We start from the raw sequence: 27,681 nt of genomic DNA on the forward strand, positions 1-27,681 counted from the left end.
TCACAGTGCAGACAAAACTACCTTGAAACGTTCAAATATGCCGGCACAAACACCCCAAATCACCATAAAGCAGGTGAAATTGCAACAAAACTCAAATTTGGCACAAAAAATTTGCAAAAATAACCATAAATACAGCTAAAACTACTACAAAACAGGTGAAATTGCAACAAAATTCTGATTTGGCACAAAAAACTTGCAAAAATAACTGCAAAAACAGCCAAAATTACTAGAAAAACACCCCAAATCACCACAAAACAGGTGAAATTGCAACAAAACTCAAATTTGGCATTAAAAAAATTGCAAAATTACCGCAAAACAGCCAAAATTACTACAAAAACACCGCAAAACAGGTTAAATTGCAACAAAACTCAAATTAAGCACAAAAAAATTGCAAAATAACTGCAAAAACAGCCAAAATTACTACAAAAAGACACAAAATCACCCCAAAAAGAGCTGAAACTAGCTTGAAAGGTTCAAAGATCCCAGCAAAAACACCCAAAATCACCACAAAACAGGTGAAATTGCGACAAAAACTCAAATTCAGCACAAAAAAATCTAAAAATCTAAAATCTAAAGCTCCTTCCTGACCTTCTCAGAACACCTGGTTCTTCATCTCCAGTAATTTTATTGATGATCAGAGTTCTACCTTCAGACTGGGAATATTTCCAGAGTTCCAGGTCCTTGAAGTCCATAGAGGTGGGTCCAGATGTATCACTTTTTGATTTCTGACTCTCGAAACACATTTGAATTTTCTCAGAAGTGTTATTTTTAACAATTTTAAAGCCGTTTTGGACAGTTTTTGAAGGAGAATACACAAAGAAGCGAAGTTCCTGTTTGACAAAGAAAATGTGCAACATGTGAAGCTGAGATGTTCAAAGTAACATCAGCTTCAGGGACAACAAATGACAAAACACTCCCATTTAAAATGTTTCATTTCAATGATTATTATCAAATGATCCAACATTTCACACAGAAAGAAATAAGAAACAAATGCTGCTGAAGCACTAACACATTTGTACTAACACTCTGACAAGGATGTTCTCTTATCAGATAAGGTAAAGAAGAAGTGTCTTTGTGCTGTTTCGTGCAAGGAGCTGAGATTTAGAGCACATCAGTGAGTCGAGTGTGGGTGAGAAAAAAAAGGTTCCTGTCAGAAAATCTTCTCACAGTCACAGAAACGAAAAAAAAAACATGTTTACTGTCACTCTCAGGAAGAGGATGAGCAAGCACGACAGTTTCTGCAGCCTGGCTGTTATTCTGCAGCAGGTTTGGTTGCTTTACATGAGCATACCACAGGAAACAAGCTCTGATTTAACTGACTGCAAGGTGCCCATCAGCTAGCAAGATGACGGCATCTGGAACTTCATTTTTAGATCCGTCTCACAGCGTCAGAAATAAATAACAGATTTTAAAGGAGTTTGGATGCAAACGTCATCATGCAGATTAAGAAATGTTCTTTGTTGAATCGATAAAAGAAATAAAATTTCTCAAGAATTTTGCAGCTCTGTAAGGACGTACTCAGACATAGCAGTGTTTTGTGCTAAACGCTAATGCTAACAGGCTCAAGATTACAGTGCTATATACACCGCCTGGTCAAAAAAAGTCTCCACCTGGATTTAACTAATCCAGGGGTGTCAAATTAATCTTAGTTCAGGTTCCACATTCAGTCCAGTCTGATCTCCAGTGGGCCGGACCAATAAAACCACAGCATTAAAACCTATAAATAATCACAACTCCTAATGGTTCCTTTGTTTTCGTACAAAAAAATTTACATTTAATGAATTATCTTTTTACAAAACATCATAAACAACCTGAAATTTCTGAAGAAAACTAAATGAAATTTCAACAGTATTGTGTCTCAGTTTATCATTTCCACATTACAACTTCCAGATCACAGAGTGTCTACAAAGGAACACAACATTTAGTCATCTGGAACTGAACCAGAGAGGATTTTACCGTAGGATCAAAACATCAAAAGTCAGACAAAACTGGACAAAAAAACAACAAAAACAAGACAAGATATTACACAAATGAGACACAAAATGAAAAAAAATGAGACAAATGACACAAAACAAAATTAGACAAAAAAAATATACAAATGACAAACAAGACTAAATATGATAAAAGTGAGAAACAAATCAACAAAAAAATAGACTAACAACACAAGGGAGACATAAAAATGACAAAAGGGACCAAAAAAAATGACAAAACATGATAAACAACTCAAACGAGAGAAAAACCCCCCACAAAACACTAAAAATAATGCACAAAACAACGAATAAAGCAAAACACAAAAATGACAAAAATCACAAGCAAGACAAAAAACCCACAAAATGACAAAAAAATTAGACAAACGACAAAAGTCAGACAAAAGACCCAACAAAAATGAGACAAAACATTACAGAAATGAGACACAAAACGACAAACGAACAATGAACAATCTAGTATTTTACTTTAGGATCAAAACAACTTGTCATGGTCTAGAAATGATTTTAAATTTATAGTTTTACTAATTTAAAGTCTGCAGTTAATGTCTTCTCTGGAATTTTTACACTTTGAGGGCCGGATTGGACCCTCTGGAGGACCACTTTTGGCCCGCGGGCCGCATGTGGAACACCCCTGGACTAAGCAAATAGGTAAGAGCTTTCCACTGGATAATTCCTGCAGTGATGAAACAACTTATTTAACCCCAGCTGATGCAGTGAGGAGCTTCTCACTTCTTCAACAACCATGTTGGAAGACATATCCTGTGGTTATGGAAAGGATGTTAATCTGTCTCAGAAGGGTCAAATTATTGGCCTGCATCAAGCAAAGAAAACAACTAAGGATTTTTCTGAAACTACTAAAAATCAGGTTAAGAACCGTCCAACACATTATTAAAACCTGAAGGATAGTGGAGAACCTTCATCTTCCAGGAGCAAATGTGGTCTGATGAGTCCAGATTTACCCTGTTCCAGAGTGATGGGGGGCAGTAGTTTAGGTTTGGTTTTAGTCCCGACTTTGTGCTGGTTTTTGACAACAAAGACAACAAATTTAATTTGTTGTTTTTCTGTCTCAGACTTGAGTCAGCTCAATTGATAGTATAATGATACTGCCACCTCCGTGCCTGACGGTAGGTATAGAGTCCAGAGGAGTCAAAGATGAACCAGAAGATTGGTCCATCAGGGTAAGACGAGAGGCGGATGAAGTGATGCCCTCATCATGGCTAGTGCCTACCAGCCTGTGGGGGTTAGGGTTATGATCTGGGGTTGGTCAGGTTCAGCAACATTATTTTCCCAAAGAATGAGGTCAGCTGACTACCTGAAGATACTGAATGACCAGGTCTTTCCATCAGTGCAGGTTTTCTTCATGTTCTAAGATGGGGGCTCACATTGAGAATGAGTGGATCAGGGAGCATGAGATGGATTGTCCTCAACAGAGTCCAGACCTCAGCCCCATTCAGAATCTTTGGGATGTTCTGGAGAAGACGTTGGTCTGACTCTCCCATCATCAATATAAGATCTTGGTAGAAACTCTGGACAGAAATAAATGCTGTGACATTACCAAAATTACGCCACAGCAAATGAGTGCCAAAGCTAAAGGTGGTCCAACAAAATATTAGAGTGTGCGATTTTGTTTTGGGCAGTGTATGTTTATTGTGTGAATCATTCTGGTTTGGCAGTTTTGTGCTCGATGAAAGGCTCGAGTATCGTTATTACTTCATTAGTACAGTAATTCATCCTGAGGGGAACATCAATGTCTGAGCCAAATTCCACGACAGCCCAGCCAATAGTTGTTGAGAGATTTTAGTCAAATCAGTCAACGGAAAAGTCAGACAGTCACCAGGATACACCCACTGGGGAATTCTTTCGAAAGATAGTGCTGTGTGTAAATGTTCCACCAAAACACCATCCTCACATCCTGTTCTTAGCGGCACCTAATTATGATTGTTATTGGTTTGAAGACATACAAACAAGCCAGAGTATTTTTACTATGGATGCAGCTAGACTAGAGCATTAGAGTTTTAGAAAATGTTCTGGCTATGTGAGACCAGATGTGTCCTGAAGCATGACGTCAAGGTTGTTAGGTCCACCTGACAATAATATATCATATATATATATATACCATATGATTAATATTCGGATACCACCACAACGTCCGAATATTTGGATATCTGGGTCCAGCCCTAGTGCTCATATCATTTTTCATATTCACAAACTAGATTTTTCATTTGCATATGCAGCCAAACGTTTGCACTGTAAGCTGTCAAAAAGGAGAGTAAAGCTGCAGCATTAGCAGCACTGGACATCAGTAGAGTTCAGAAAGGAGAAGATCGAATTTTAACTCATTTAAAATGCCTGGACTGGCTGCAATAAGGATTCTTTGGGGATATATGGAAAAGACTTTAGACGAAAAGTGATCATACACCATGTATTCAAGGACAGGACATTTCTGTTCTTAAAAACATTATGGATCATTTGTAGCCTTAATGTTCATTTGAGCAGGAAAGTTTGTAGCCAGCCTGATTTTACTTCCAGGAATTTTTGTCTTTTGAAGGAAATATGTAACAGGTGGAAAATTAATGAAAACAGTGTTGTAGGTTTAGTGTCAGTGGACGGCTTGTGGTTTCCATGGTAACGTTAGTACACCACAAATATGTGTAGATGAGCTATTAACCCCAAAACATGAAACACTTTTTCACATGTTGTATTAAACATTGGGAGCTTTAGAATTTTTACAGTTTAATTGCACAATTTCCAGGGTAACAGGTGAGACAATGAACTCTGAGAATGGTCAGGAGCATTGACTGCCTTGAATACGTCGTCACGCAGCGCTATAAGACGGTTTTGTTTGCATTCTCTGGTTGTAAGCCACCTTGGATTGTGCTACATTCACTAACATTTTGACTAAATCTGTGGATGTTCTCAGTCATCCAGGTCATGATAAGTCTCAAGCAAGCATAAGTTATGGCAACTGGACTAACCTCGTGTGAGTCGAAAACGTTTCACCTCTCATCCAAGAGGCTTCTTCAGTTCTGAAAGCCTGGTGGGGAGTACCAGATATTTATCCACCAGGAGGGTGGTGGCAAAAACAAGTGGACAAAGACCCGAAACCAATAGACTCGTTAGGTGTTAATGTGAGTCGTTAGCCTTTGATGGGCGGTCATTACCCCTCCCTCTAGGAGGGTGGTTGGGGGTCACCTGACTGCAGGTGGGACAGATGGCTGCACCTCCTTGGGAGGGCTCTAAGAACGGCGTTGTAAGTGGGAGACAAGTGGTGTCTGAGGCCCCCTCCTCTGTTCAAAGATGGCCGTTCTAGTTTGACATGAATGGCTTCTTTTACCCCTCTCTCAAACCATCTGTCCTCTCTGGCTAGAATGCGCACCTTGTGGTCATCAAAGGAGTGCCCCTTCTCCTTGAGGTGGAGGTGGACTGCTGAGTCCTGGCCTGTGGTCGTGGCCCTCCTGTGTTGTGCCATGCACTTGTGTAATGGCTGCTTAGTCTCCCCAATGTACAGGTCAGAGCATTTCTCATTGCACTGCACTGCGTACACCACATTGCTCTGTTTCTCCCTTGGAATTTTGACCTTCATTATGGCTCCCAAGCGTAAGTCAGACTCTTCTGATGATTCAAAAAAAAGGAAAGCCATCTCCATGGAAGTGAAATTAGATCAACAGGTCAACATATTGTAGCGACTCTCTGTGAATGAGTGAGACTTTATCTGGTTCTCTGGTGGTTTATTGAACCTTCACAGAGGTTACTGTGGGCCGTAGCCAATGCCACAATAACTACAAAAAGACTGAAAATGACCACGAAAACACCTAAAAATGTCCCAAAAAAGAAGCAAAATAAGCACAAAGACACACAAAACAACCACAAAAAGACACAACATGACCACAAAAACATACAAAATGACCAAAAAATGACCACAGAAAAACACAGAATGACTGTCAGGCAGAAAATTATCATATAACGACACAAAATGACGAGAGACACAGAATAACTACAAAAAGTTGCAAAATGACCACAAAAACACCTAAAATTATCACAAACAGCCTGAAAATGACCACAAAAAGACCAAAAAATGGCCCAAAAAAGAAGCAAAATAAGTACAAAGATACACAAAACAACCACAAAAAGACACATGACCACAAAAATGTACAAAATGACCAAAAAATCACCACAGAAAAACACAAAATGACTCAGTGAGGCAGAAAATTATCATATAAAGACACAAAATGGCGAGAGACACACAGAATAACTACAAAAAATTGCAAAATGACCACAAAAACACCTAAAATTACCATAAACAGACTGAAAACGGCTACAAAAAGGCACAAAATGACCACAAAAGACCTAAAAGGCCCACAAAATGGACTGAAAATGACCAAAAACGAACCAAAATGAGCACAGAGGGTTCAACTGTGGGCCGTAGCCAACGCCACAATAAGTCCAAAAACCCCATAACTTAGCTCCAAAATTAGCTGCCGTTCCCAGCTCTCTCTACTGCTGACTCTCAGCCAATCAGAGGTGAGCTAACTAAAGATGGCACATTCACTGACATTAGGTAAATCTGGAAGTGAACAATAAACATTGAAACCTCAACATCAACAACAATATTCACAAATAAACACAATATTCTGTTATCTTCTTGTAAAATGATTCATACATGTATGAAAGTCGTTGGCATTCATGACTTTTCCAAAAGAACTGATAGATATCATGATGGACGGAACGGCTTTGTTTACATTTTCGCCAGAGTTCTGACTTAAAAATCGACTTGCGTTGATCCCTAGGAATGGAACTCCGCCGGAAGTCGAAGACCTCCTGTATTCTGTGGCCATAGAAAGGCTCTGTTTGACACAAGAGTGTCAAAGCTAATAAAGATTAGCTCCACCAGTCAAGTTGTTTTTAGCAACATGACTATTTCCTGGCTGCCTGTGCCTTCAGGTGATGTCAGAAATATCTTTAAAGACTTTGCTTGACAATGGCCCCGGTTACTATAGCAACGGAAAGTGTGAGACAGGTGGCTGAAACATGAACGACGCTGAACTAATGTACAGTTCTTGGAAGTCTTAGTATGTATTGTAGGAGTGATGATGTGTGGTTACCATGGTTACCTCATAGTCACCTTTCTGACGATACCAAGTTGAGAACTTCTCTAGTTTCTGCTGTGCAGGATTGTAGAGGAGGTTCACCAAACATGCACAAACACACACACAGACACACACAAGGCGCTGTTGCCAAGGCAACCACACCCCAGCATTTTTGGTAAATGCATGTGTGTCTGTATTTAGCATGTCAGTAAACGCATGTGTGCATCTGAGGGTGAGTTCGGCGGCATGTTGCTTCCTTCCTGTCAAGCATCTTTATCATTACAGTCCTGTCTGACGTTCTGTGGCCTCAGCTAATCCTCTCCTCCTCCTCCACCTTCCTTTTCATCGCTCCTCTTCCTCATTCCTCGTCTTCTTCTCCCATACATTTTACTGTAAACATTAGCCGGGTCACTGAGCTAAGGAGTTTTTAACGAGGCAGGATGATACATCATTTATAATGCCAGCCTAGGATAGTGTGATTGAAGTGTGTGCGTACTTGCATTACTGACGCTTTGAGGACATTAATATTTTTATATAAGCACTGTCGGGACGTCCTTGTGGGGACTAAAATCGAATCCCCATAAAATAATTTACTATATTTTAAGGTAAATATGTGGTTCGAGGACAGGGTAATATCAGGTTTAGGCCAGGAAACAAATGAAAGTCACTGCGATGTGCTCAGAAGTTATGTAAACAGGACTGTGTATGTAAACAGAGAGGTGATCTGATGGTTCGTCCATGTACAGCTTCTATAAATAGAAATATCTCTGATGAAAGGGTTCCTCTACTTGGGAGCAGGAATGGCATTGGGGTGTTTGCTGACATTAAGTCCATACATTCAATTTTGACTCTTCTTGTGAACAAGGTAAACATTTTGGGCAAGTATTGACACTGAAGGAAAGCTCAGCAAGTGACCAGGAATAGGCAGTGCAAGTTCAATAAAGAGCCAGTAGTTATGGAATATTTCACAGAGTTATCACTTTTATAGCAGTTAGAATGACTGGATGTTGCCAAATCACCAGCAGAGGGATGCATCGGCCACACCTTCCCTCCTACATCAAATACATACTGTAGAGAACCTTCAGCACAGAATCAGATCATAACAGTAGAATACATGGAGAAACAGATCTATTTGATGGTCTTATCCATGAGGGATTGGATGGACGGCACACTGATAGATATATAAATGCACCTGGACAATCAAGCACAGTAATAATCCATTTAGTCCTACTTTTGGCTCTGTGGGCAGGTGCTACGTCCTGCTCGAAAAGGTAATCAGCATCTATATCAAGCCTGTCAGCAGACAGAAGCATGAACTGCTCTAAAATTTTCTGTGGATTTGATAAGACACAGTGGATCAACACCACAAATCATCACAGAGTGCAGAAACTTCAAACACCTTGGATTCTGTGTCCCTAGACTCTAGGACCTTCATAGCCAACTGAAAATACCAAATTTCCTCAGATTTTTGAAAGTTTACCTCATGAAGTAAATTAGTTTTTCCACAATATTTAATTTTTTTTGAGTTACACTTGAATGGCTAACATTTTAAAGGACTGCATGGATTGATGGATGTAAGGCTGAATGGATGAATACATGTCTTGGACAGATGGATGGTATATGAATGATAGATGGCTCTGTCAGAGTAACGATTAAACAAGCCACCCGAATAAATGAAATAAACTGATTTCTGTTTTTTCATTAATTACTGCTTACTATATGAATGATTCATTTGGAACTCAATCATTGAATTCACAAAAGGTTTCTATACACATGCTGGTTTTCCACCTTGACTGTTTGATCTGCAGTATCTACTATAATGATAAAAACCATATGATCAAAGGTGCTTTGAAGTCAGCTGAAGTGTGGAGAGAGCTACACTGTCACTCTATAGTCACTGCTTACAGAGCAAATCATGTGGAGGAGGTACAGTTGGTAAAACACCACTGACCTGAGTTTGATTCAAATGGACCATCTAGTTTATAGAACTGGACTTGAAAGTGCTTCCAATATTTAAATCAATCTTGTACTGACTGTTCTCTCTAAGAGCACTTGAAATGTGGACGAGAGTTCTGTGTCTGTTGCCAGGAAGTGGTCTGTTCACAAACAGCTTCAATCTGATGTCAGACCACCTCTCTGTCAGACCAACAGGAAAAGCATTGCATATGCAGTCAGAAGTGTCAGCCTATACTCATGTGAAAATGCATGTTCTGAATATCAGTTAGATGAAGGTTCTTCAGAAGACTGCCGCTTGTATTCATTTAATTTTACTGTTTGGCGTGTGCATCATCTGCACGTGCAATCTCTTTGTGTTTTTTTTGCATTGTGAAGGAACAACTTAAAGTAATAGATAAATACACTGACTATTTTAAGCAATGAAAGCAACACCTAGTGCAGACTATAAGGTAGAAGCTGCTAAAAGCACCTGCATGTTTTAAAGGAATTCTGGATGTTTTGTACCAGCACTGGATGGATGGATGGATGGATGGATGGATGGATGGATGGATGGATGGGTGGATGGGTGGAGAGATAGATAGATAGATAGATAGATAGATAGATAGATAGATAGATAGATAGATAGATAGATAGATAGATAGATAGATAGATAGATAGATAGATAGATAGATAGATAGATGGATGATAGATAGATAGGTAAGGCAGGTAGGTATCAAAGTGTAACTGCTGTCAGAAACCAAACCTACTGAAGGACCCATAAAAGTCTTACACCAAAACAGCATCCATGGAGACTTAACAACAAAAACATCATTAAAGATGTCTGAAACATTTAAAAGAAAGAGCATTCTGAGTCATCACAAAAAACACAAACGATTTGTTAGAAACTAATTTGGTCATTGAGTGTTGTTGGAAGCGGATGGAAGCTTGGGCAGGCCTACAGATTGTGCAGCTTTTCAGAACTACCGTGAGGATGATGGTGTTACCATTTGAGGGGGGAATGCCGTTGACACAGTTCTGCACTACATGGGACCACGGTCATCTGAGAATGGGCAGTGGGTGAAGGAGGCCTGTATTGGGTTGGTTGGAGGGTGTGTTTTGGGCACAGATGGAGCAGGCTGCAATGAATTCAGGAGTGTCCTTGGCAAGGGTTGGCCACCAAAACTGCTGACGAAAGACTGACAGAGTTTGGCAGGTTTGCCGGCTGTAGTGAGCCCACTGCAGAACTGGGGATCGGACAGAGTCAGGCATGAACAAAATGTTAGCGGGGCTGTTGCCGGGGTTCAGTTGGAGTGCCTGGACTTGTCGGACCTCGGATTCAATCTGACAGGTGAGAGCTGCTACAAACTGGGAGGATGGTAGGATGGCCTCAGGCTCTTTGAGAGACTCTTCTGTGGAGAACTGCCGGGACAGGGCGTCAGGCTTGATGTTCCTAGAGCCAAGAAAAAGTTGAATTGACCAAAAAACAAGGCCCACCTGGCTTGCCGGGAGTTCAAATTCTTTGAAATTGGCAAACCCGAGGTCCTGCCACAACCATCATACAGAACCACATTAATGAAACAGCTCCAAGTACTAAAGTTTTAAGGTTTCTTAGAAGAATAAGTTTCTTTAGCCTCAAGCTATGTTGCAGCTCATTCCATTTATGAAGCACCAACAGTTTATATGACAAACAATCAGTTCCTCACATAAGTCGGTCTTTAGTGTGATCTGTTGTTGTGGTTATTAGCTCAACTGAAGATGATGTATGTCAGCAGCATGAACAAAAAGGATATCTCCATACAAGGTGGACTAAATAACAAACTGACGCTTCCATTCATAGAGTCACGCAGGCTCTAAAAACACAAAATGAACTGCAAGTAGTGTCCACAGTCATGTTTTTTGTTCATATTAAATGGTGGAAAACGTTTCCAGGTAAAGCTGATGTTGCTACATGAGTATCTGACTTTAATTTACCTCTGAGTTAGTTTCTGGGATGATGTTGTTTGATGTCTAAGGTCTGCATTGATCACTTTTACCCTCTCAGACTCAGGTTGAACCAGCCGGGGTACTAACAAGATCACAGAGTCCCTCAGACTGATGCTGCTCCTGCAGAGGAAATAACACAGTTCTGTTCACCAGCTAGACAGATGGCCTGACTTCCTGCTGAGTGCAGGCACTTAAGCCGCGGTTCCACAAGCATCTACTCAGCGCGGTACGGCTTGGCTCGTCTTTGTTTGCGAGCGTTTCCATATGGATTAGTGCATGGTACCAGGCACAATTTTCTGTAACTTCTTGGCTGAGGTTCCAAGCGAGATGAAGTGAGCCGAGATGTGATGTCTACATAGTGCAGGCCACTGATTGGACAGGAATGCAGGCCACTGATTGGACAGGAGTGCAGGCCACTGATTGGACAGGGAGTGACGACACACAAAAGCGACTCCTGCACGGAAACCAAACCCGGCCTTTTTAAAACAACTGGCAACAGCGACGGTACGCTCTCTGTTCTAGACACGGCTTTTTATTGTAAGAACGAATATGGAGAACAAAAACGTGCCATGGTCTAACCAGGAGGTCCAGACGTTTCTGTCTGTGGTGGCTGACCAGAGGATACAGAGGGAGCTGGATGGTGCCACTCGGAACCAGAAGATTTTTCAGGAGATCTCCGAGCGGATGGCCACCTGTGGATACAACAGGTCTTTAAAGCAGTTTAGGGAGAAATTTAAAAAGTTAAAAAGTGACTATCGGTCCATCAAGGACCACAACGGCCGGAGTGGGTCAAACCCCTGGTGTTGGAAGTGGTTAGACAAAATGGACGCCATTTATGGACACCAACCGGCAAACAATGGGAGGGAGAGTAGCCTAGACTCTGCCGCTGCAATACTGGAGACATTTGAGAATGGTGAGTTTTTTTGTGACTTCAAGAAACTTTTACATTATTTATCCCATTGGTGATAAGCTCACTTTAAACAAAAAGAATATTTAGAAAGTAACGTCGTTATCTCCCGTAGCAGACAATAGGCTAGCTCGTTAGCCATCAGCCAACTAGTTAGCCATCAGCGCTAGTTCCATGCTCTGCTTGTATTTTGCGTTTGCTGTGTCCTACACAGCCTTCTGTGTTTGCAGAAGCGAATACGTCAGTCAGCATGTTAACACCGTAAGCTAGTGGTCTCATTGGTTTATTTTTTTCACATGTTAAGATTTCGTGCTTTTCGTGTACTTAAGGTGTGTGTTTCTTTTTGTTCAGAAATCCCTCTCAACGTGCAGGGTCTACTCCACCTCCGCGGAGCCCCAAAGCTCCCCTCCCTTCTCTCCGGCACCCGCGGCTTCTCCTGAACTAGCAGTGGCTTCTCCTGAACTAGCAGTGGCTTCTCCTGCACTAGCAGTGGCTTCCCCTGCACTAGCAGTGGCTTCTCCTGCACTAGCAGTGGCTTCCCCTGCACTAGCAGTGGCTTCTCCTGCACTAGCAGTGGCTTCTCCTGAACTAGCAGTGGCTTCTCCTGAACTAGCAGTGGCTTCTCCTGCACTAGCAGTGGCTTCTCCTGAACTAGCAGTGGCTTCTCCTGCACTAGCAGTGGCTTCCCCTGCACTAGCAGTGGCTTCCCCTGCACTAGCAGTGGCTTCTCCTGCACTAGCAGTGGCTTCTCCTGCACTAGCAGTGGCTTCTCCTGCACTAGCAGTGGCTTCCCCTGCACTAGCAGTGGCTTCTCCTGCACTAGCAGCAGCTTCTTCCTCACTAGCAGCAGCCTGTCTGGCACCACCGCGGACACCGACACCGTCGACATCGACCTCCAGCACACAGCAACGTCCTGTCACTGGTAAGAAACACTAAACAGAGACCATAGTTGATTTTTGCATTGTTATTATTGCAGGTGTAAATGCCTGCAGTAGTAACAAGTGTAATTATAAGAAGTAGTGTGTGCGCCAGATGAAACCTACATGTAGCCACAGTGGCACATAAGCAGAACACATGCAGCTGCATTTTTTTCCATTGACTTTCTGGTGCAGTGTGTAGGATCTGAAACCATTATACAGTATACTTTAATCCATGACTGGATTAAAGTATACATAGAAATAAGAAACCACAGCTGTTCTTAGCAACTACAAAATGTGCATATGATGAAATGAAGTTTCACACCATGTTAGTTGTGGTGGAGGAGGTAACAAGTGTTTTGTACTTTCGTTAAAGTAAAGAGTCCCCAAAGTGTACTCAGGTAAATGTAAAGACATCATGACTGAAAATGGATGAATGGGTGGCTAAACATATCACTTTTCTGTCTTTGGTTTAGGCAAGAGGAAAAGGAGCCACAGCTCTGATCTTGCCAGCATGCTGGCCCAAATGCAGTCTGCAGACGAACAGCACCAGGCACAGAATGTTGAGCAGCACGACAAGAACATCCAGTTGCTCCTCAACGACGCCCGCGAGGCACGGGAGCAGGAAGCGGCGTTGCGGGCACGTGAAGCGGCACAGGAAGAGGCACTGCGGAGGGTCGAGATGGCCCAGACTGCTGCCTTTAACCAGGCATTCCTGGGTGTGCTGGAGTATGGAGGACTAAAAGTGCCAAAATTAAATAAATAAATACATCATTAAATAATTAATTAAATATGTCATTAATTAATTAAAATTGGAATTAAATATCTCATTAATTAATTAAAATTGGAATTAAATATTTCATTAATTAATTAAAATTGGAATTAAATACTTAAATGTGTTATTAAATAAATATATCATTAAATAATTAAATGTCATTAATTAATTAAAATTGGAATTAAATATGTCATTAATTAATTAAAATTGGAATTAAATACATAAATGTGTTATTAAATATGTCATTAATTCATTAAAATACCAATTCATTTCAAGTAAAAAACATATTTCATTATTTCACTATTTAATTAATTATTTCATGGTCCTTGTGTTGCAGTGGATCATGAATTTATTTTATCTGTCAACCTCGCCCGTCAAAGTCGGTGGGCGGATCCTAACACCTGATTGGTTACCCTGCACATCAAGTCAAGGCAAATCGATTCCAGATAATGGATTGACGCAGAGCTTGTGAACACATTCCGATACACTGGGTGGCGCTATTCACCTCTACGTTGGTTTGGATACTCAATAAAACAAAACTTTATTAGCAACCGCTAAAGACTCGGTCCTCTTTCCCAAATGTTGATACATGCGGTGCAAGACAAATTTTCTTTTAGCATTTCCTTTAGCATCTACTCGGCGCGCCACGGCTCGTCTCGGTTTAGTTGTTTTTCCATTACACTGAGAACCACCTCATCGTGGGTTGAGTCGTCATAGCACGGTGGCCCGAAAGTCCCTTACCGTCATTTCTGTGCGACACAAACGCAATGCAACAATGTACATGGAGACGATAGTACACCTGCTGCTCGGTCTGTGGCTTTCTGTCAGATTCAGAGTAATAGAAGAGTCGGAGAAAGCTGAGAGCGGCGAGTCGAAACATTCAGGAGACACACAGGAGAGTTTGGGAGGCGATACAGCAGTATCAAGCCGAAGACAAGAGGATATGAACTAGACGACATATGAGGGTAAGCTAATGCTAGTTCGCTAGCTATCGTGTATCAGTCCTGTGAACGACCCTGTAATGGCTGCAGTTTATCGCTATTAGGTATTAAAATATGTATGCTGTGTATGTGTTTCAGATGCTCTCTGATGAGACTTCATGGGATTTACCTGAAGCAGCAGCACATGAGCCTGCAGTGGCACAAGGTGTAGAGGAGGAGGGCAGAGATGTACAGGATGCACTGATGCACTACGTGTCATGCAAAGTTATTCTTCTTGTTATACTTCTGTTTTTCTGTCCCCGGACCGCTATTGTTTTCTTTAATGCAATTCTGACAATAAACTTTTGTAGATGTGTCTGTGCTATTGTTTGTTTGTGAAGGTTAGCAAGATTAAATAAAAAATTAAACGCCAAAACATTAAAACAGCTGTTTTAAGAAAATTCCAGTTTGATAAATCAGTATGGCTTTGGTGTAATTCAGTCACCGGAATTATGAACCATAAAGGAGTTTGTGTTAAAACATGTTAAATCCCATTAAACACAAATACATTATTAGGGAATATAGAATTGTTTGGTTCAGACTGTTGACTCTTTTCCTACCAGTGTCTTAACAGACAAAATGAGAAGTTGTGATGCAATCACATAAGTCACAAAATAGTTTATTAGTCAGCAGCAAAATCAAAACTATTTACAATGTGCAAAGTACAAACTGTGGTGGGCTTGTCCTACAGTGGAGGGCTAAAAGTAAAACTATATACAACTACAGATGCTGGTCATATAATTAGAATATCATGAAAAAAGTTGTTCATTATTTCAGTAATTCCATTCAAAAAGTGAAACTTGTATATTATACTCATTCATTACACAGAGACTGATATATTTCAAATGTTTATTTCTCTTTGATGATTATACCTGAATACTAACAAAAATCTCAAATTTGGTATCTCTGAAAATTAGAATATTGTAGAAAGGTTCAATATTGAAGACACCTCTAATCAGCTAATTAACTCAAAACACCTGCAAAGGCCTTTAAATGGTCTCTCAGTCTAGTTCTGTAGGCTACACAATCATGGGGAAGACTGCTGACCTGACAGTTGTCCAAAAGACGAGCTTTTTCATGATATTCTAATTATATGACCAGCATTTGTAAATCTCAAGTCTATGGGAGGTGGACTCGCTCACACTCGCCGGCTGCCCACTGCCTACCCAGCTACCCCAGCTGCCCCAGCACACCCAGGAATGACTGGTTGAAGGCAGTATTCTGGACCATCTCCTCCCGCTGCAAGGCCGCTTCATTCTCTCTTGCCTCGCTGAGGAGCAACCAGATGTTCTCATCATGCTGGGCATGACTCCACTCCTCCTCAGCCTGCATCTCCACAAGTACGCTAGGAAGGTCCAATTTTCTGTGGCCCCCTTTCCTCTTGCCTAGACCAAAGACAGAAAAGTGATCAGAGTCAGCTTTATTGGCCAAGTAAGTACACAATATACACGGAATTTGGTTTCGGCTGTTGGTGTCATCCTAGGAATATGGAAGAGAATAATAAAAAATAAACAATAGAAAGAGGAACAGGGAGGAAAAAGAAATAATAGTAAAATAGAACACAATATAAACAGAAATGTACAGCTAGACTGGAATGTATGAACACATTAGCAAAATGGTAATTGCTATAAACACAGTAGTGGTGATTTTTGTGTACAGGGCACTGTAGTCCAAATGTCCAGGGTGAGTGGGGTCTCTGATGATGTTTTCTGCCGTCTGTACTATGGGCTGTAGTCTGTTTCTGTCCTGCTGTGTGGTTGATCCAGAGGTGCACAGGACAGATCGGATGACTGCAGTGTAGAACTAGATCAACAGCTCCTGTGGCAGGCCATGTCTCCTCAGCTGTTGTAGGAAATACATCCTCTGCTGAGCCTTTTTCAGGAGGTCCTGAGAGATTGTAGTCCCCAGGACCTGGAAGGACTCCACAGCTATGATGTGATGTGTTTAGCCACCCGTCCATCCATTTTCAATCATGATCATGTCTTTGATACTTTAATAAACTTCTGGCACTCTTCGCTTTAACCAAAGCACAAGCAGTAACTCCTCCACCACAAACAAAAACGACGTGGTGTGAACTTCATTTCATCCTGTGCACATTTTGGAGTTGGTAAGAACAGCTGTGTTTTCTCATTTTTATGTATATTTTCATTCAGTTTCACAGCTACCTAGTGACTATAGGAAGAATGGTTGCAATACTACACTGCACCAGAACGTAAATTAATTAGAGTGACTTACTTGTTAAGTCAATGGAAAATAAATGCAGCTGCATGTGTTCTGTTTATGTGTCACTGCAGCTACATGTAGCTTTCATCAGGCGTTCCTGAGCTGGCTGCTGCACAGTTTGCATTTACACCTGCCTGAATTCTTGTTCGTTGGTCTCACTGTTCTGATCATGCTTGCAGGCATTTACACCTGTAGTAATAATAATAATGCGAAAATCAACCATGCTCTCTGTTTACCGTGTCTTACCAGTGATAAGACGTTGCTGTGACGTGCTGGTGTCGGTGTCCGAGCTGGTGCTGGTGCTGGAGAGGAGCCGCTGCAGCTGGTGGAGAGGAGACAGGGCAGCCGGGGGCTCCGCGACGGAGGTGGAGTAGGCTTCGCATGTGGAAAGGGATTCTTGAACAGAAATAAACACTCACTCTAAGTACAAGAAAAACACGGCATGCTGACTGAAGTATTAGCTTCTGAGAGCTAAACGTTAGAAACAGCAGCACGAAATACAAGCAGAGCACGGAGTTAGCGCCGATGGCTAACTAGCTAGCGCCGATGGCTAACTAGCTAGCGCCGATGGCTAACTAGATAGCGCCGATGGCTAACTAGCTAGCGCCGATGGCTAACTAGCTATCCTATTGTCTGCTATAGGAGACAACGACGTTACTTTCTAAAAATACTTGTTTGCTTAAAAGAAGCTTGCCACCAATGGAATAAATGATGTATAAGTTTCTTGAAGTCACAAAACACTCACCGCCCTCGAACGTCTCCAACAATGCAGCGGCTGAGTCTCCCTCCTGTTGCTGGCGGTGCGGTGCCAGTAAATAGCGTTCATGAAACCTCTTCCAACACCTCCTGGTTGACCCACGCCGGCCGTTGTGGTCCTGGGTGGACCGATAGTCACTTTTGAGCTTTTTCAGCTTCTCCCTACACTGCTTCTGTCCTCTTTATATACAGTCTACTGTATATGTGAGCGGCCATCCGCTCAGAGACCTCCTGATAAACTTTCTCCGTCCAGCTCTCTCTGTATTCTTTGGTCCGCCACCAAAGACAAAGTCTCGACCTCTTCATTCACCCACGGTACAGGTCTGGCTGTCACATTAAAATTATGAAGAACAGAGAGTTTCGTGAAGAGCAATGCACACCGTCGCTGTTTACAGTCATTTTTTAATGCAGGATTTTGTTTTCGTGCTGGAGTTGCTCTGTGTCGTCACTCCCTGCCCAATCAGTGGGCTGTACTATGTAAACGCCACATTATCGGCTCATCTCAGCTCGCTGGGAACCTCAGCCGAGAAGGTGCTGAAAATTAGTCCGTATGGAAACGCTCGCTAACAAAGATGAGACCAGCCGTACCGTGCCGAGTAGATGCTTGTAGAATCGCGGCTAAACAAAGACGAGCGGAGCCGTGCCGCGCCGAGTAGGTCCTAAAGGAAAAGCGCTCGACACTCCGAGCATCGCTGCAATTTGACAGGCTGGTAATCCACAAAGAACGTGATGTTCCAGAACTTTCCTCGGTATGCCAAACGCCCTGGTCCCTGTGTGTGCTCCTGTTGCACCCTGGTACCAAAAAACCGGCGGAGTACTTCCTCTAAATTTGCAGTCACGCTACGGTCAACATCTTGGTCGGAAAGTGCGGAAATAACTTCAACAACTTCAATAAATTCCTCTGCTTTACACGCTACATGCTCGCGGTCAGCAGGTCCTGCTTCCACATACTCTGCAAGGTCTAAAATATCTCTCACCAACTCTCTAGAAAGTTCACAGCGACTCTCCCTCTACACAGCCTCCATGTTTAGAGAGACTTCTACTTCCGGTTTCAAGGCAGACAAAAGCAGTGGATTAGACTAGATTCACGTTAGTCCCGCACACGGACTTTGACGGGCGAGGTTGACAGATAAAATAAATTCATGATCCACTGCAACGCAAGGACCATGAAATAATTAATTAAATAGTGAAATAATGAAATATGTTTTTTACTTAAAATAATTGTTATTTTAATAAATTAATGACATATTTAATAACACATTTATGTATTTAATTCCAATTTTAATTAATTAATGACATATTTAATTCCAATTTTAACTAATTAATGACATATTTAATTATTTAATGATATATTTATTTAATAACACATTTAAGTATTTAATTATAATTTTAATTAATTAATGACATATTTAATTCCAATTTTAATTAATTAATGAAATATTTAATTCCAATTTTAATTAATTAATGACATATTTAATTAATTATTTAATGATGTATTTATTTATTTATTTAATTTTGGCACTTTTAGTCCTCCATACTGGAGAGGCTGGTGGACCGAATGGGCAGCGGACGGGTGTGAGCAAGCCGTCACCCACAGACTGTTAATTGTACAAATCTTTTTTATAAAGTTTAAATTGTAAATAGTGTGGATTTTGATAATAAACATTTTTGAGACCTATGTGATTGCATCATAACTTTTCATTTTGTCAGTTAGACACTGGTGGGAAAAGAGTCAACAGTCTGAAAACAAAGACATCTGTGTGCTACTACAGGGTTACTGCAGGGCATTAATAAGCTTTAATAGTCATTAAATTGATTTTTGTGAAAATTAAGACCTTAAATGGCATTAAAAATCATTAGATGTGACTCTGTGGCATTAAAAATTCTGCAGTTTTGAAAAAATATATTCAATAATGGTATAATATGTAATTATACACTGCGATTCATTTGATATGTGCATTAAAAAGCATTGAATTTGGCTGGCTGATTTCTGCAGAAACCCTGAACTAGCATCTGCATTTTCTAAAAATGCACGTGTTTAATGAGATTTAACATGTTTTAACACAAACTACTTTGTGGTTCAAAATTCTAGTCACTGAATTACACCAAAGCAATACTGATTTAGCAAACAAATTTAATCTTGCAAACCTTCACAAATAAAACGACAGCGTAGAAACATTTGCAAATGTATAAAAGTTTATTCTCAAAATTCAACAAAACAATAGCAGTCCAGGGACCACAAAGCATAAATATAGCAGTAATTTTATCTGTTGCATGACACGTAGTGCATCAGTGCATCCTGTACATCTCTGTCCTCCTCCTCTACACCTTGTGCCACTGCAGGCTCATGTGCTGCTGCTTCAGGTAAATCCCATGAAGTCTCATAAGCTTCCCCATGATCTTCACACAGATTATGCAGAGCACAGCAAGTCAGCACCATCGACTTCACCAGCTGGGTGTCACAGTCATTTCTTTTCAAGAGGCAACACCACCGTCGCTTCAGCCTGCCAGCGTTGCACACAAATGACGTTAAGGGACTTTCGGCTCGCTGCGCTATGACGACTCCACCCACGATGAGGCTATATGGAAAAACAACTAAACCGAGACGAGCCGAGTCAAATACAATAGTGGCGAACCGTACCGCGCCGAGTAGATGCTTGTGGAATCGCATTTAATGTCACTGCCACAATCTCACTGAGATGCCATATTGTCTTACAGAGCACAGGCTCAGGGTAGAGTTGAGTATTTCCACAGAAATCGCATACGCTATTTAAACTTTCAAGCACCAGTATGGAAGACAATAGTCCTGCAACGACCTACAGAAAAAAGCAACCATCTGCCCTGTGAAATTCCTCCTGAAAAGCACTTTGAACCTCACTAAGCATTCTCTAAACTGACCTCCTTAAAAATGTAATCAGTATTTAGAGTATTCCGATTTTGTGAGTGTTGTGTGCATACAAGACAGTCTGATGTGACATGCCGATATGAACTGAAAGCAGAGAATTTTTGCTTCATTATCATCCCAAAATTTGAAATTTCTTAAAGCTAGAACCAGATAATTTAAGAAATCAAGAGATATTTCAAACTATGTTGCTGTAATGCCTGCATTCCTGTCAAATTACTAATTTATATACATATACACTACCATTCAAAGGTTTGGGGTCACCCAGACAATTCCATGTTTTCCATGAAAACTCCCACGATAAAAAAAATGACAAAAATCAGCCACAAAACGACAAAAAAGAAAAAAATGACAAAAAGCAGCCACAAAATGACAAAAAAGAAAAAAAATGACAAAAATCAGCCACAAAATGACAAAAAAGAAAAAAATGACAAAAATCAGCCACAAAACACTACTGTTCAAAAGTTTGGGGTCACCCAGGCAATTCCATGTTTTCCATGAAAACTTTTATCCATGTGCTAACATAACTGCACAAGGGTTTTCTAATCATCAATGAACCTTTCAACACCATTAGCTAACACAATGTAGCATTAGAACACAGGAGTGATGGTTGCTGGAAATGTTCCTCTGTACCTCTATGGAGATATTCCATTAAAAATAAGCTGTTTCCAGCTAGAATAAGTGACCCCAAACTTTTCAACGGTGGTGTATATAAAGTAGTAATTAATATATGCGGGGATGCGTGGACCAAACTCAAACAGGGTAACCCAGACAGAGCTCACATTTGGCAAGGATGTACTCCAGGCATGGGTGATCAAGAGATTTCTGAAAATGTTCTGCAAAAGTCTGAGGGCGTGGAAATGGCGACCAGCAGAATGCGGCCATTTTAGATGTGAAACAGGAAGTGCTGTCTAACTAGCCTCTGCATGCTCCAATCTGCCTGAAACTTTACATGTGTGATCAGAGTCCGACTCTCACCACATCACACAGGCCGGAATACACTCTCGGTCACAGCGCCACCTGGTGGACATGCTTGGATTCGCTGACCAGCAAGGATGCGAGGACCCGTTCAACGCTGCTTGCAGCTTGAATTACAGTTCGTGTTTCTGTAAGGATGTTGTGATTTTACTTCAACAGGGTGTTGTGTACTGCTGCAGATGTTTAGAAAGCTAACAGCTGTTATCTGTGTTTTCTATAGCATTGGTATTTATAGTAAAACTGTCTGTGTTGCCAGGATGCTTCTAAAACATGCATGTGTGTTGTGTGATATTTTAAGCACACATTTCCACACCACATAGTGTAGCCTTGGGGCCGATGACCATCCTAATCTGCCACTGTTAATGAGCATAACATTCATTCAACTGACATGTCCTGCTGTAATCTCTGTTGCTGCAGATGTTCCTGCTGTCCACTCTAATATTGGATTCAGGGTTGAGTTTGTACAAATGGATTTGAGAAGATGCCATTCCCTATCAAGAATGCAAAACTGTGTTACTTAGTGGGTTTAGAGTTTGATTTCTGAACCTACACACCAGCAACTGGTAGTGGTGACACTATACACACTACAACATAAGCACATTAGCTCCGTTGGGAAGCAGTGAGCAGGGCTCACAGGCCCTGGAGAAGGCCAAAGCAGCAACACCACCGGCCTTAGAGAAATGGATGAAAGACTTTGGCGTGGAGGCTCAGCTGCCAACCATTCCTTAGACTGAATTCTCCCTGGTTGAGTTGTGGAACTCTGGAGTGCGGTGGATCATCTCAAGTCTTTCCGAGGCTCCAGCAAAAGCAAGTGATGACATAAATCAGGGAATTCAGTACCTGAAGGACTTCACCAAGTACACAAGAACTCTCTGGGTGACCTGACACTTTCGATCTGTTTGACTTTCGCACTTCACAAGGACATTTCATGAGAAAGAAGAAACACCCAACAAGAGGAAAACGCTAAATGAAAAGAAGTTGTGAAATTACATATACACCAGACATCCTCTTCATAACATGATTTATATTAATATATCTGTGTAGACTTTCAGTCATCCAGACCACCTGAGAGCTTTACTAGAGGGCAACTAGACCTCTCCTTTTAGTTTTTAAAGGCCTTTTGCCTCTCATCCACGATGGTTTTCCAGTTGAGAACTGAAGAAGCTTTAACAGAAGTAAGTACACCCCTGTGCAACAACACTTCAATCTAACCTGTTAATAATGGCATTATTTCTAAGTTGAAAAGTAGTGGATTTCCTCTTGTGAACAGCTGGCAATATAGACTTTACAAAGGCCATTAAATGTCTATCTGCATGTCTGCATCATGGTTCCACATGGAAAAGCATCACCCGAGGAAATAAGGATCAGACTACAAGGTTTCAAGGGAAAATCAACTAAAAATCTGTGGAAACACAGTCATAATCAGAAGGTAAAAAACGAGCCACAGTAACACTAATCAGAGCTGCAGTGATCGCTCTCCTAAAATAATACCACAGACAGAGCATTACATTGAGATAATCAATGGAAATCAGAGTTTCTGCGACAGGTCAGACGGTTCATAATGTCAACCGCCATAGAAAATTTTCATGATGAAACTTTACAAAAGAACACAAAAAAGCCGGGTAAATTAGTCCATGGACCAGACCAGATATTGGCACCATCTCAGGTGATCAAACTTAAGTGGTACTAAAATGTACACTGGGTTTATAAGTACATTAATATGTGAGAGCATTTTCACACGGGCAGCTTTATCACTTACTTGTGAAACTGTCAAATTCGCCATAACTGCATTATTGCACAATTCATATCTCACCATATGCAAAGATCACAGGTAATATAAGTCAATAATCAAATAAAACTGTGTGAGAAAAGGTAATATACATCAGACCCCACTGAATGCATCTTCTCATGCTTATTTAATAATTATTGTGTATTTGTCTTTGCTTGTTTTTTCCTATAGAAAGAGTTATTAGTGGGGAGGTGTACATTTGTTTTCAGCATGTAAATTATGTAAGTTGTCTTCTACAGTTCCAATTAAGGTTAATTCAGGCTGATTGGTTAAGATCAGGTAACTATAGTAACATCCTTTCCTTTTCTAGGAATAATTTTGAATTAACTTAAATGACTGCCTATACTTCATATGATACTGGTACATGGAAGAAATGACTCCTACCTGTAGTTTATGTTTTTGTCTCATTATAACCATGTATCACTCTCGGAAAATTAAATTTGAATTTGGAATAAGCAGCTCAGAAAATAGTCTCTGAAGAACGACAGAACATCTGTAAATACAATATCCTAAACCAAAGAGTTGATGCTTCTGTTGCAGTCAGTTCCGACTGTTGTACCTATTTTAACCAGGGGTGTCCAACATGCGGCCTGCAGGCCAAAAGCGGTCCTCCAGAGGGTCCAATCCTGCCCTCAAAGTATAAAAATTCTAGAGAAGTCCAGAGTTTGTCCATTTTTTTGTTGCTTTGTAACTTGTTTGTCTAATTTTTTGTCACCTTTTTGTTTTTTCGTGTCGTTTGTCAAATTTATTGTCGTTTTGTATCTCATTTTTGTAATATTTTGTCTTGTTTTTCTTGTTTTTTGTCTGACTTTTGTTGTTTGTCTCATGTTTTTGTTGTTTCGTGTTTCCTTTCCTTCTCGCTTGTGGTTTTTGTCTTGTTTTGTGTGCCATTTTCTGTTTTGTCTTGTTTTTGTCATTTGTCCATTTTTTGTCGCTTTATAACTTGTCTAATTTTTCCATCTCTTTTTGTTTTATTTTGTCATTTCTCTCATTTTCTGACATTTTGTCTCATTTTCGCAGTGTTTTGTCATGTTTTTGTTGGTTTTTTGTCTTTTTTTATCTGACTTTTGTCGTTTTGATCATATAGTAAAACTGGTCCGGTCCACTGGAGATCAAACTGGGCTGAATGTGGAACCTGAACTAAAATGAGTTGGACACCACTGGTTTAAACTGTTAGTTTCATATTTTACACAGGAGTAAATATCAGTCCAATTTTAAACCATTTCACATTAAACTGTACTTCACTTCTGTATCTTGGAACTCTAAAATCTCTCAGTAGAACAAACCAAAGAGCACCAGCAGAAGCTTCCTGACTGCTCACATCTTCCTGATGCATGCAGTCAGTCTGATAATGACTCACTACAACATCCTAAAGCCATCTGTTTCACAGTGAAGTCATTCCACTGACTAAAGATAGAAAAAATAAACCCACATTTAACATTTACAGCTGTTTCTTCATCCACACATGAACTCTAAATATCTCTGAGTAGACATGAACCGACCTTCCCTCCACTCCTCCGCCTCCTGCTCTCGGTGTCTCCTCCGCTCCCCGCCGGGTCCTCCTCCTCCTCCTCCCCGTCCTCCAGCTCCCTCACGCCGGTGTCCTGCTCGGTGCGGAGCCGCTTTGCCGCCCGGTGGTTTCCTCCTCCCGGTGCTGCTCGGTCTCCTCTCTCCTCCATTACAGACTCAGCTCTGATCTAAACAGGATGAGGAGATGACACCTTCTAGACCTGAACCCTCTCTCTCGCTCTCCAAAGATAGGCCAATACTAGAGAGGTCTCACTCTGCTACGATTTCCAAGTCTAGACCAACCTTCTCATTACCAAGGACCATTGTAGTCCCAACCACGTGTTAAAAACAGACAAAACCTCATTTTCTATGTGGGTCAATATAATAATTATACATAAAATGTTATTTTTGAGTCATTTAGGACAAATTTCATGCCATTTTTGGAAAATTTTCTGTAATTATGGATCATTTTTGAGTCATTTTTGACTATTTTTGAGTCATTTTGGACAATTTTCAAGTCATTTTTGACAATTTGCTTGTCATTTTCAACAAATTTTATGTCAGCTTGGATCTTTACTCGTCATTCTGGATAATTTTTGTTTCTTTGGGATAATTTTTTGAGTCATTTAGGACAAATTTCGTGTCATTCTGGAAAATTTTCTTTAATTATGGATAATTTTCCAATCATTTTGGACAATTTTTGAGTCATTTTGGTCAATTTTCTTGTCATTTTGGACACATTTTGAATCATTTTGGACAAATTTTGAGTCATTTTGGACAATTTTGGAGTCATTTTGGACAAGTTTTGAGTCATTTTGGACACATTTCAAGTCATTCTGGACAATTTTTGTGTCATTTTGGACACATTTTGGGTCATTTTGGACATTTTTTGAGTCATTTTCAACAGGTTTTATGTCACCTTGGATCTTGTCATTCTGGATCATTTTTGTATCTTTGGGATAATTTTTGAGTCATTTAGGACAAATTTTGGTGTCATTCTGGAAAATTTTCTGAAATTATGGATCATTTTCAAGTCATTTTGAACAATTTTTGAGTCATCTTGAACAATTTTCTTGTCATTTTGGACAATTTTTGAGTCATTTTGGACAATTTTCCTGTCATTCTAGACAAATTTTTTGTAATTATGGATCACTTTCCAGTCATTTCGGACAATTTTTGAGTAATTTTGGACAGTTTTCTTGTCATTTTGGACAGATTTCGAGTCATTTTGGACACGTCGATATATAATTGCGGGACTTTTTGTATCATAGTTGACATTTTAATGATATCCAGTCATTTTTTATTGATATGTGATTGCTTCCATAATAAATCATTATGGAGTTTGTAAAGACATGATCATAATGAACATAGAAAACACGAGTTTCTTTTACTTTTAATAAAAATGTATGCAGGGTATATCCCATGGACTTCAAACATCCCTCAGTTATAGATTGACCCAACTATTATTAAGACTACTTCACAAATCTGCCATACTTGCATGTAAACCTGTAAATAATCAGAAGGTGTGAGAAATCTGAAACGTTTAATACACATTAAGTTTTGACAATAAGGAAGAAATAGGTAGAAAGAGATAGGTTGGCAGTCAAACTGAATCATATTAATGCTTTTGTACTTTTTACATCTACGAAGATGAACTGGCACCCAGAGGTTAATGGTGCATTTGGTGACTCATACTATCATGCTGTAGACTGTGGCTTCGCAGGAAGAGAGTCAATACGTCCTGATGCAGAGCATGCAGCAGGATGTAGCAGAAATACTACATCCTGCTGCATGCTTTTCAACACATCCACCTCCTTCCAGCTGTCAAATTAGCTCAAGAAACCAAAAACTGTTTGGCGTCTGGCTGTAAACATGTTGATTTCTGCTGTTAGGAATGACCACCCCAAGTGGCCATTCAAAGATCTGCAGCTAAAACGGCATTATCTGCCTAAGGATGTACACTATCAGTCAAAATTTTGGACACATCTTCTCATTCAATGTTTTTTTTTTTTTACTGCTTTTGAAATTGTAGATACAAACTGAAGGCATCAAAACTACAAAGCAAGACATTTGGACTTATATAGCAAACAAACAATTGTGAAATAACTCTAAACATGTTTTATATTTTTATTTTTCCATCATTACTTTACGAACTGAAGGTCAGTCAGTCCGGAAAACTGTAAAAAATTTTTAATGAATCCTCAAGGAACCATTTAGGAACTACCCAGGAACCTACCAGGAACCATCTAGGAACTACCCAGGAACCTACCAGGAACCGTCTAGGAACTACCCAGGTACCTACAAGGAACCATCTAGGAACTACCCAGGAACCTACGACAAACTGTCCAGGAACTACCCAGGTACCTACCAGGAACCAGCTAGGAACTACACGGGAACCAACCAGGAACCAGCTAGGAACTACCCAGGAACCTACCAGGAGCCATCTAGAAACTACCCAGGAACCTACTAGGTTTATTTAATGATACATTAGAGTCATTTTGTACAAATTCATGGAAATTTTGAGCCATTTTGGACATTTTTTGTAATTTTGTGGAATTTTTTTGCCATTGTATAGAAATTTTGAGTCATTTTGGACATTGGTCATTTCGGAAAAATTTTGATCCATTTCATAGAAATCTTGAGTTATTTTTGGACAAATTTGTCATTTGTAGAAGTTTGGAGCCCTTTTTGACAAACTTTGTTGAAAATTTGAGCCATTTAGGACATTTTTTGGTCATTTTGAGGATTTTTTTTGCCATTTTATAGACATTTTAAGTCATTTTGGACATTCTTTGGTAATTTTGGACAAATTTTGAGACATTTTGGGCAAATGTTGCGGAAATTTTGAGCCATGCTGGACAAATTTAGAGTCATTCTAGATTATTTTTTCATCATTTTATGGAAATTTTAAATCATCTTGGACATTAAAGAGAAGATCCAGGCACTCATCGT

At 40.3% G+C, this 27,681-nt stretch overlaps 1 protein-coding gene and 1 long non-coding RNA gene across 3 annotated transcripts in view; one reads left to right on the forward strand and one right to left on the reverse strand.

Moving 5' to 3' along the window:
- Positions 1-24,967, reverse strand: part of LOC111575463 (heterogeneous nuclear ribonucleoprotein L-like) — a 47,835-nt gene extending 22,868 nt beyond the window's left edge. Inside the window, exon 1 of one of the 2 annotated variants that reach the window (XM_055009633.1) lies at positions 24,723-24,967. In XM_055009633.1, coding sequence (XP_054865608.1) covers positions 24,723-24,899 — 177 coding nt within the window. In that variant the 5' untranslated portion in view covers positions 24,900-24,967. The remainder of the gene's footprint in view (positions 1-24,722) is intronic. The other variant, XM_055009632.1, reaches the window with a different exon arrangement.
- LOC129348698 (uncharacterized) lies at positions 13,872-14,888 on the forward strand. The gene is made up of 2 exons (XR_008601343.1): positions 13,872-14,557; positions 14,672-14,888. It is a non-coding gene; the product is annotated as an uncharacterized LOC129348698 (long non-coding RNA).
- Positions 24,968-27,681: the final 2,714 nt, after the last annotated feature.

The sequence above is a fragment of the Amphiprion ocellaris genome, chromosome 4 (genome assembly GCF_022539595.1).
Source record: "Amphiprion ocellaris isolate individual 3 ecotype Okinawa chromosome 4, ASM2253959v1, whole genome shotgun sequence".
In the NCBI taxonomy this organism is placed as follows: Eukaryota; Metazoa; Chordata; class Actinopteri; family Pomacentridae; genus Amphiprion; species Amphiprion ocellaris.